This window comes from Kryptolebias marmoratus, linkage group LG3, assembly GCF_001649575.2.
Source record: "Kryptolebias marmoratus isolate JLee-2015 linkage group LG3, ASM164957v2, whole genome shotgun sequence".
In the NCBI taxonomy this organism is placed as follows: domain Eukaryota; kingdom Metazoa; phylum Chordata; class Actinopteri; order Cyprinodontiformes; family Rivulidae; genus Kryptolebias; species Kryptolebias marmoratus.
The window spans coordinates 5,289,902-5,301,032 of NC_051432.1; the positions used below are offsets into that span (position 1 = coordinate 5,289,902).

An 11,131-nucleotide genomic window follows, 5' to 3' on the forward strand; every position below is an offset into this window, starting at 1 on the left:
TCAAAATAAAATGTTTTCATTCAAGCTGTAAAGAAAGGCTAAAGAAATCAGCATCAGACTCGTTTAAACAGAAGCTAAATGTTTTATTCACACTGAGGCGGCACTGCAAAGTAGACCCCTCTCTCTCCCTCCCCCAAAACTCCCACAGTAAGTCCAACCAGCATCACAGTTATCAGCACGAGTGTGTAAATAATCATTCACCAAAGAGGAAAAATATTCTGACGACTTATTTCAGGAGGACTGAGCTTATTCTCAACACAGTCGTCACTCCATCTTAAAGGAAGTGCATCAAATTCTCCTAATAAGACTGTAGGCAGCAAAAAAACTCTATAATGACATCCAACTGATGAGGAAAAATAAAATAAAAATAAAACACGTCATGTAACAGAAATAAAATTAGAATGAAATTTGGGCTGCAATCTGCTGACTCTCTTTGAACAACTGCAGGTCGGGCTGATACAGATGAAATTCAAAGTGGCGCCTCCTTGATCCCCACCATCCATATGTACATGTCCTGATTTGAACATGCTTAAGGTCGACAAACAAATGCACTCGCACCAGCACTGTTCTCATGCTCCTTTTTACTTAACATATTCAAATCAAGCTCGCCGGCGTGTTCATATCTCCCCGGACTCCCGCTCCTCGGAGCTGGAGCGCCTGTCTCGCTCGTACGACAGGGACCTCTCCCGTTCCCTGCTCGGGGCCACGTCCGGAGAGACGGACCGCTCCTTGTCCTCCCAGTCGCCGCACTCCGCCTTGTTGTCTCGCCATCCCTCCGCCGCGCGCTCCTTCCACCTCTCCTGGGGCGGCGAGGGCTCTTTGTCGCGGGTGTGGGATGATCTGTCTCTGGAGGATCTGAAGGAGGGGCGACAAAACAAAAGAGTTGGAGCGCTCCAGGACACCACGCCTTCACGTTTAGCTTGCTCCGGCTGGACAGAAAGTTGCTCGTGTAGGGTAAAGGCTGTGGACATTTTTTGCTTTCTAGACCCAACAGCTCCACAAACTTCATCCGAGTAACCGAGGCGCTCTCACTTTACATTCAGCATATACCTTAGGGGGATTATTTTCCCCGTTTTGGTTTTAACACCACTGTCATGAACAAAGGAGACATATCAGATGTCAAACTAGATGAAACTTATAAAGATTTACCTCCTGTGATTCATTGTTTGTGGATTATACATCTTTTAAGGCTAATATTAAGAGTTGTTTTTACACTGTTGAAGTTTTACTCTGATTTGGATGAGAACCAAACAATGTACAATTTGAAAACACCCTTTTCAATCCAAGCAAGTCCAACGCTAGTTCCTTGCCAGAACCTAACTTAGAACCAGTTTGTCAACACTGCCCAACGTGCTGCATACATACAGCTGAAATCAGCAGTAAAGTATGCAAATTAAATCAGTCTTTTAGCCGTTTGACATCGAAATGAGTTTTAGACAACATTGTTTACAACCGTGGTCATAGTTATGATCTATAACACAGCCTTCCAGCTCTAGGAGGAGTCCTGGTGGTTCCAAACGTTCATTTACAGATAAAGTGGACTACTGTGCTCACTGGGACCTTCGATGCCGCAGAAACCTTTCTGGGCCCTTCCCCACATGTGTGTCTCGATACGATCTCATCTCAGGGGTCTACAGATAGATCTCTGGACTTCATGGCTTGGTTGATCTCATCTCAGGGGTCTACAGATAGATCTCTGGACTTCATGGCTTGGTTTGGGCTCTGACGTGCTCTGTCAGCTACGAGAGCTTACACAGACGCTGTGCGCCTTTTTAATCGTGTCCAATCGACTGAATTTACCTCCCGTCAACTCCAATCGAGCTACAGAAACACATGAAACATGATCCGTCCTGAGATCAATCCTGATTGTCACGGAAAAGGATGTGAACACTGAAGGACATGTTATATTTTTAATAAATTAGCTAAGATTTCAAACAAACGTTTTTCACTTTGTCATTATGGGGGTATTATGTGAAGAATGGAAAAAAATAATCTAATTTATTTTGGAATAAAGATCACTTTTTAGATGCACTGAATAAACTTAAATTCTACATTTACAAAGATGTATTAAGAGGTTTTTCACATTTCACCATCCTGTCAAAAAAGTACCAATACCAAAGATATTTTTTGACCTTATCTCGTCATATTATAATCTCCCTTTACTCAAACAATAAATAAGAATATTCATTTAAAAGAGAAGCTTTTAAAGTGTAGCAACATGTTTTTGTAAGAGAATCAGAGAAGTTAGTTTTCATAACATCTAAATTTAAATTTGTTTAAGACAGGAAGTGATGAAATGACCAAGCTAGCGAAGCCTAAAACGAGCGCCACTGATGAATAACATCCACACCTTTTCTTTTTGTGCCTGTGAGAGTGGGAGCGTGAACGATGTCTGTCTTTGTGTCGATGTTTCCTCTCCCGCTCCCTGTCCCGGTCAGGGCCTTCTTCTCTGGAACGAGAGGAGTGGGGACGTCTGGAACGATGGGACGACGAACTGCCCTCATCCCTGGAGGATAAAAAAACATTTCGGTGAAGGAAATTATGAAGTAGAACCAGTGTAAAACACAAGGATATTATTTTAATCTTATTTTTCTTTACTTGTCTTTTCTAAAATGGACTTAAATGTGTTAATTGTGTTGTATCAGAGGTAATAAATTGTTTTTAGAGCCAACAGAACAGCAGCTGCAACAAAGGGAGGTAATAAGACTAAACCAGGGACAGAACTTCATTTGGACAGTCTTCCTTTTTGTTTCGAGCTCCTCAGTTTGCCAACAGCAACAAAACTGAACTGATTTTATTGTTTTTAATAAAAATCTGTACCCACTGATGGACACGAGCCTATACAGCTGAGACTGCTCATTATTTCTTCTGCTCTTCATGTACTGGTTTTCCCCTATTTTCATTTTATTTATTTTTTTAATTAATTTTATGTGTACTACTGTGAAAAACCTAGTTTTAATGTTCATTTTAAATGTGCAAGTTTTTTTGCTGTTAATACTTTAAGAGAATGGGAAAACAAGGGATGTGCAAAGAAACATGCACAAATCTGAGATAGAGGACAGTGTTATGTGGTGGTTTTTAAGATGAGGACATGTTGTGATTAACATTCAGTTCACTGACAAAAATTGTTTCATCAGTGTGTAACCATTACATCTATTAGTTGGTTTTATCGTTTCCTTTTATACGAGCACAGACCGCAGCTCTAACTACACCCTTTTCAAGTAACAGTACCAAGAAACATGAAATATGTGAGAAAAACAACTTTCTGCAAACGAGTTTTGAGTCAAAGACTCTGAACAAGTGTGTAACTAGTTTAAAACAAAGTGTTGTACTTTTATTACAATGTGAGTTTACTTTTAATGTTGTCATTTACAATGTTTGTTTTCACATTTACTGTGCGCAACTAACGGCTAGTTTCAAACATTGTTTCCGTACATATTTTACTAAAAACTCATCAAGTCCTGCTGCTGAACAGGCGGTGAACCGATGTCTGAGAGATTACTGCGTTTTAAACAAATGAGAAAATCCTAATGGAGCAGCAGCTGTTAGCATCGACTGCTGACTTCATCATGGTCTGTTTATTTTACTGATGTGTATTCAGTGGATGTAAAATGATGATAGAAAATGTGAACACCACCAACTGGTTAATGCAATATAAAGGGCACTTACTAGTCAACAAAATGACATTTTAAATACAAAGCAAATGTAACCAGGTCAGGTTTGTGTTTTCTCTGTGACGCTACTCCTTTTCCCTAAAATGAAGGTGGATATTCTTTCTTTCATGAGGTATGAAAATAGATCAGCTAAATCCCATTGTTGTAAAGCAATTGTAACTTTGTAGCTTGTGAAATCTGACACAGCCATAAACAGACTTATGAAGCGATCCGGGCAGGGTAGGCATACCTGTACCGCTCTGCACTTCTAGATCTGGACCTGCAACATTAAAAAAAACACAAATAAATAAATCATATTGTGTTTCATGATGAGCAGAAACCTTCTCAGCATCTTCGGCTTCGTACCTCCTCCTCTCCCGTTCTCGTTCTCTCTCCCACTCCCGCTGTCGTTCCCGCTCCCTTTCTCGCTCTCGCTCCATTTCCCACTGTCGCTCCCTTTCATCCTCTCGTTCCCGCTCCTCTCGCCTTCTCATGCGCATTCGCTCCTGTTTCTCTACGACAGCTTTCTGAATAACAATCAAATTAGCAGGACAAAAAACTTCAGGGGAGCGAACTCAAAATGAACACACTGACACGCACAAATGCAATTTCTACTGAATTTAAACAATCTTTGGTTCATCCTGATAAAAGTTTTAGTAACTTCAGTGATTTTTTTAAAAAAAGCTCTTCAATTGAACCCTTACCCTGAGCTTTTCAAGCTTTTCACGGATTTCAATAAAACCAAGGTGAAGTTTGCCCCCGAAGTGGTCAGCCAGGCGCCGATCGTTGTCGTGGAGACCCAAGTAGGCTGAGCACACCTCACACACTCGCAGTTTTTGTTGCTGGAAGCTGGAGGCCGGCATAGAGTTTCTGTAGACATCCTGCAAGAACAAAACATTTTGCTTTAGGGAGCAGGCAAACACTGCAACGGCCACTCTTGCATGAAGTTCAACCTCAAACAGAAAATAAAATTGTTCCTCAGAAATTTTCTATCAAACCTTTGGACCCGTTTTGTTAATTGAGATATTTAAGCTATATGTGATTAAAAAAAACAACAAAACAAAACAAAAAAACACTAAAACCAAGTTGAAACCAGTGATCTGTAACTGGTGGGTCGTGGTACTTTGTCTGGGTAAAATAAAATAAATCAACATTCTGACTGAAAGCTACACATTTTGAGCATTTCTGAAATGACTTTCAGGAGTTTAGGTTTCACGTGTGTGTGTGTGTGAAAGGACTTGGGTCTGTTAAAAAAAAAGACTGAAATTACTGAAGTGAAGAGTTTTGGTTTCAATTAAAATGCAGCTAATTAAGCACAAAAGAGAATATTTTTCTCTTTAGCTTTGCCACTTGCTGGCCAATTGGGTATATCGTGTGTGTGTGTTTTATTGTGATATTCTATTCTACTAACTCAGGTTTGAGCTGCACCACCTTTACATTTTTAAAAAAAATTAAGAAACAGAAATTTTTCTTTGACTTGGGTCGTGTCTTTTCATTAAGGGGGAGACGGTGGGATCCAAAGCCGGACCAGCTGAGAACCACTGGTTTGGACAGTATTGTGCTGGCAACCTAAACTGTCACCGTCTCTGAAATAACATTGTTTTGTTATTAACACAAAAACATACATAAAAATCCAATAGGCCTTCGCAGCGCTGTCGTTGTTCGGGCCTAATTAAGGGCCTAGTATTCCTTGAAGGACAGCATATCACCCTCTGCCTTTCATGCTAGAGTTTTACGCTAAGATCATCCCACAGTTGGTCAAACCTCGGAAACATTGTTATGTGCAAGTTCATGGGATGCTGCCAGGTGTCACACTTAAAGAGTCTGTGTTGTGAATGACTCTCAGATACTACCACATCAAATATTAGCTCATTATCTGTAAAAATGACTGAGTTAGAGCCATTTTACTGTTTGCTAATCTTGATTAGCTGTGATCAGCTTGAACTGGGTTGAACCCAAATGTTAATCAGTGGAACATCAGTGGTTCATGAGATATTTAGCTAACAGAGTTGACTCCAAACGTTAATGCTAAAGTTCTAAGCAGAGATCGTGCACAATGAGTAACGCTTGGAGCGCGTGTTGTGAAAGTCTGCCAGCGACAACCACACCAAACTTTAGCACAGCAGCTGTAAAACTGACTGAGTTACAGCCACCTTTGTGTTTTCTCAGGTCAGTTTGCTGTGGCGGCCATCTTGAATAGGGTTGGTTAATCAGTTCTAGAGGTACATCCTATGATTATTTCCTGAAAGTTTCATTAAAATCTGTCCAGTGGTTCATGAGTTATCCTGTTATCAGACAGTGTTGATTCCAAATAGTTGACGGCAAAAGTTTACACGAGTTCTGTAAGAGCTCAGAATAAGTACTGGGGATCAGTCTCAGCTACTACCACATCAGCATTTAGGTCAATATCTCTAAAGATGACTGGATTATAGACAGGTGTGTGTATTTATTAAGGTCAGATGGCTGTAGCAGTTGATTCCAACAACTCATCAGCAGTAGATGTACATCCAATCGCTACCTTCTGCAAGTCTTGTAAAATTACTTCCAGTTACCGTATTCAATTAATATTTTGCTAACAGACAGGCAGGCGCGCACACACAGAGACACGGGCAAAAACATTATCCCCTGCCCTTCCGTGGTGAGAAGTCTTAATCCATTACTAACCTCTGCTTCCTTCTTCAAGACCCGGGTTTTCTCCACCTTCTCCAGCAACTGCTGTGCTTCATCTACGTTCCCTTCGCCCCCCAGCTGCTCTGCCTTGGCCAGCAGTTTGCCGATCTCTTCGTTCAGCTCGTGAACTCGCTCTGCCTTTTCACAGCAGGTGAAACAGAGGCAAACGTTTGAGAAGCAATAGATGCACAGTCCCATGTGAAATATTACTTTTCTCAGAAGAATATATATACATGTTTTGCAATACAAAACACATTACTTATAAAAACCTGTCAATGTTCTTACCACCTACAACAGAGTGTTTCTTACCTTCGCGGCCACTTCAGCGCTGATCTCATCCTGCGTCTCAGCGAGTCGCTTCTTAGCCAGCTCAGTTCTGCGGTCGCAGTCAGCGATGAAAGACTGAAGGTGTTCAGCAGCCTGACAGAAAACATGGCATGTCATTCATTAACATTATTTTAGTTTTAGGTTTCGTGTTATTTAAATGCACAGGCTGTGTCCATGACACTATGTTAAATATTAGCAATTTGGGTAGCAGTCAATTAAAAATAATTGCTAATAATAAGAACAATGTCTTAAAAAAAAAACATGTTTACAGTAAATAGTAGCCTGAAACTAAAAACAAAATAACAAGTTGTAACAACTGAGAATGAGCTCTAAAACTTCTTTACAGGACAGTCAGAGGAGGTATTTGATAAGATGTGAGAGAATCAGAGGAAACACAAGAAATAATACATGTCTGTGTCATTGATTAATGGATTACACCATCAGAAAAGTGTGAATGTGTGTGTAAAACTGACATCAAGTTCAAAGAAGTATTCTCGCTCCTTCGAGGCAATCTCGTAATCTGCTCTAAGAGCCAAATCATGGACTTTAGCACACTCTCCCAGGTCCATTCTCTAAAGAAAAGAAAAACGACAAAATGATTCACATCAATTCACTGCTGATTTATTGATCTGATAACAAACAAGGAAATATAAAAATGATGACCAAACCTTCAAGCTGCACTAACAGTGCAAAGCTACTCTTTTTGATTCTCCTCTGCCTTTTAGAACATGAAGTGTAATAGAAAATAGGGATTTGTGGTTCCTTTTAAAATTGTTTCAAACTTACTTATAAAATAAAACGATAAGTATTTTAGACATTTCTGTTTGTACCAATCAAAGACACCATAAGTGATGCCAAACTAATTTCACCATGTCAGGTTTAATTTACAATAAAATTACCACAAATCATTTTTTGAGGAAATGAAAGTAATTTATAATGCCATGTATATCAGTAGCATTAAAAGTTGCAGAGCAGCTAGGTGTTAAATAAACTTTTATTGTGTTTTATTTGATGATTGAGAACAAACTCTTTTCTGAAGTTGGGTTGTATAGAGTTTAAATGAGAAGTCATTGTCTTACCTGCAGCGTGCAGCGATTTCAGTTTTGAGAATCAGGAAGAATCGGCAACTCAAACCAAGGCCCATTTATGAGCAAATTTCCATCATCTAGAACTCAAAACTGAAAACTGCATTGCGGTTCACTGCAGTTTTGATTCTCAAAACTACGAATGCCATTTTAAAAATCTTTCCACCACCCCAGAGTTACTTACACTGAAGGCTGGCCCTGAAGGGACGCAGTCCGTGTCAAATGTTGCCTTTCAAGGCAGACTCTGTTAAGCGTAACCAGTCGGTGTAGCTATCTGATAGATAGGTGTAAAAATCCACAGCATCGAGTTCGTTTGAGCAGCTAGAAAATATGTTAGAGTTGTTTTAGATGGTCGAGCTTTACGCCTACATCTCACTAGGCTGCGACTGGGCTGTGACTTTCAAAAACTGGCTGCTGTAAACGCGGCTGCATGGCTCGCTGGTCTTTTGTGGTCGAAAACACTCAAAATTCAGTGAGTCTGCAGCTGAAAATGTTCTTATTTTCTTGCAAGGGGTTCTCTAATGAGTAGTGTTTATCTTATCATTGACTTCTAATGCTTTATATTCAAGATATTAAAAAAAATTGACTCTGCAGTCAATTTAGTAATAGGAATAATATGACCTAAAATTTAGGGTCACTGGCTATTTCATTGCATCTTTCATCATTTTTAATCACTCGTTTCATTTATTAGTTTTTATTCTTTTAAGATTGCACAAATAATAACTTTATGCACACATCACAATGATAATGAAGGGATTCTGATTAATACACCAAGGTTTCATACTTCATTTTTGTGTTCAATAAAGATAAAACTGAGCAGTGCAGCAGCTTTCTGTCTTTGAACCAAAGAGGAGCATTTCTGCTTTATATTAAGTTGTAAGATATTATCTGACACTCATGTGTTAATATCATGCGTACATTAGACCCTAAACTAGTCAGAACAACTTTGCGTTTCATTTCCTTTGTCTGAAACTGAACGTATTTAGAAAAGACTTACAGTGCCAGACAGGATGTCATGAGGACATGAATCCAAGAGGTGGCTTTTACAGACTCTATCATCTGAGAATTTGATCCTCTGCCGCATGGTGTCTCCTGTAAAAGAGGGGAAAACAGAGTAAAGACACAGGCTTTACGGTTTTTATTTGGTTTTTTAACTTCTGTGTTGAAAAGCCAGGCTCACATCGTCCTGGAACCACTTATTTGTGTGGGAGTAACACAGCCAGTCATTTCATTCATGCAACCTCAGCTGCTTGCATGTTTCTGAACAGGAACGCCTGAAGTTAGCTGCTAGTTGGGCACAATCAGATTTAAAGTGCAAACGCATTGAAGTAAAACAAGGACCTGCGAATGAAAGTGCACTCCGCGAGGTTTACTCTGTTGTAAAGTTAGTGGTCACGTCGTAACTATCTTGGCAAAAGTGAAACACAACAGGTAAGCGAGCAGCTAGCCGTCCTCATGACATGTTAGCTAGCCTCGCTGTCACCGACTGCCACACAAGTTAGCTCGTTGGCTAACCCGAGCCGCAGCAGAGCCCCCGTAATGATGCCGTATGGGTCACTGGCTACAAACACAACCAGCCGGGCTCACCGTCTCTCCCCGTCCCCATCAGCTGGTCCAGCATCGCTCGCATCTGTGCCTGGGCCGACATGTTTGCTCCCTCCTCGCACACTCGCAGTCAGGCCTCTCCGGTAAATTCTCCAACACGGGCAACTTTCCCCCCCGGGAGAGGGGAGAGGAGGAGGTGGGGTGAGGGGGACAAAAAAAATAAGTCCCGGGTCCTTCAAAAAAGACAACGTTTCCTCAATTTAGTGGATACCACGGCACTTTCGCTGGAGTTGAGCGTAACTTTGTCTAACGCGAGCTGCTTCGGGACGGCTGGGACAAGTGCGGCGTCTGTTAAAAAAATAAAAAAACTGCTGGGACTCCACGAGTCAGCGAGCTCGTGAGGAGAGCTGGGGCAGCAGTGGTGGCCGAGCGGAGTCGGGGCGTTTCATCAGCGGGGCTAAACGTGGCCGAAGGCGCGGGCCGCTCTCCGCTGTTAGCACAGAGTCCGACGGAGCCCAGCCAGCTAGGAGTTACCAAGTTTATTCAACGTCCTCTCCGCTCTCTTCTTCTTCTTCCGCCTTCCCAGTTCCTCTTTGTGAGCGCCACCCGCAAAGCGCGCGCGCTCAGTGCTTCTTCTTCGGCGGTCGAGGAAGTGCAGCAGTCAGTCAGCCTCACGCGCTCACTTGACGTGAGGCCTGCTGTCGGGCTGTCACGATGATTTCCCCGGTTTGGGTTTTGTTGTTTTTTTGGGGGGGGCTTTGTGCTCCGTTCACAAGTTTCTGCGTGTTTTGGTTTGAAACAGATACTGTAAACAAACTAATAAATATCACACAGACCTTTTAGGCACTCTTCAGTGTAATGAAGACAAAAATAAAACAACCCTAATGTGAGAAACAAAACTGCACTTTTAAACATATTGATGGTTACTGTGTGAATATGTGAATGGCTGCGTTTGTTTACCTGCGGAAACAGGAAGTGACTGAAAATAGGTCAATAATGGCGACATCCATGATTGAAAAAGTCTGACAATTTTGATGCATTGATGCATTTTTAGGCTCAGTACTGTTGGGTAAAATATGCAGACAAGTGATTTGTTTACATTGAGTGTGTACCTGCATTTCAGAATTAATATAGCTGGGAAAACTACTGGAGTAAACATTTTCAAACTCCAGCATCAGGATCAGGATAACCTTTCTATGCTTGATTCCATATTTTACAATGAGTGCCTTTAATGCAGTCAAACCTGTGGACACTTTTGTAAAGTAAGTTGAGGCTGATCAAGTCCCCACAAGGTGTTTACCAGTTTCAGCTAAATCTCTATTGTCCTATTTATTTTGTTACTCCATGGCTTTCTCCTTTTAGTCACACTAAATATAAAGCACATGAGATGATATTTCAGTGTAAGTATAATTTATGAAAAAGGCTAAAAAGCAAAAAGGTATTATGTGTATAGTGTTCAAAACCACCGCTTTAGTCTCTGTACTGTGTTGGACAGTGGCTGTCTACTATTTTCTGTAACGTTTTTGTGGTTAAGATCAGTGGTGTGTAAACTAAATGGGTATAAGAACACGGCACAAATTATATGCTCAGGCTTTAAACTTCTAACATAAGTCAAACCTAACCTTGGATTTAAGCTAAACACCCAAATAAATAAATAAAAACTTGTGTCATTTGGGTTTCCATGCAAGTTATGACATATATATTTAAACAATAAACTCCAGTCCTTTCCAGCAGACTAACAAAGCCTGTTCAATACTAGAAACTTTGCTGGGAGGTAAACATTTATCCATTCATTTTTTGTATCCATTTTGTCCTATTTGGGGTTGCAGGGGTGTTTAGGCCTATCTCAGC

General features: G+C 40.8%; 1 protein-coding gene across 1 annotated transcript; it reads right to left on the minus strand.

The window, feature by feature from the left end:
• Positions 1–62: 62 nt before the first annotated feature.
• On the minus strand, positions 63–9,973 carry zgc:158803 (LUC7 domain-containing protein). Its single transcript, XM_017430424.3, has 10 exons — positions 9,323–9,973; positions 8,733–8,827; positions 7,124–7,222; positions 6,633–6,743; positions 6,318–6,461; positions 4,358–4,534; positions 4,020–4,180; positions 3,904–3,933; positions 2,351–2,506; positions 63–855 (listed from the first exon to the last, which is right to left on the minus strand). The coding sequence occupies exons 1-10, from the start codon at positions 9,381–9,383 to the stop codon at positions 618–620; spliced, it is 1,272 nt and encodes a 423-aa protein (XP_017285913.1). The 5' UTR covers positions 9,384–9,973; the 3' UTR covers positions 63–617.
• Positions 9,974–11,131: the final 1,158 nt, after the last annotated feature.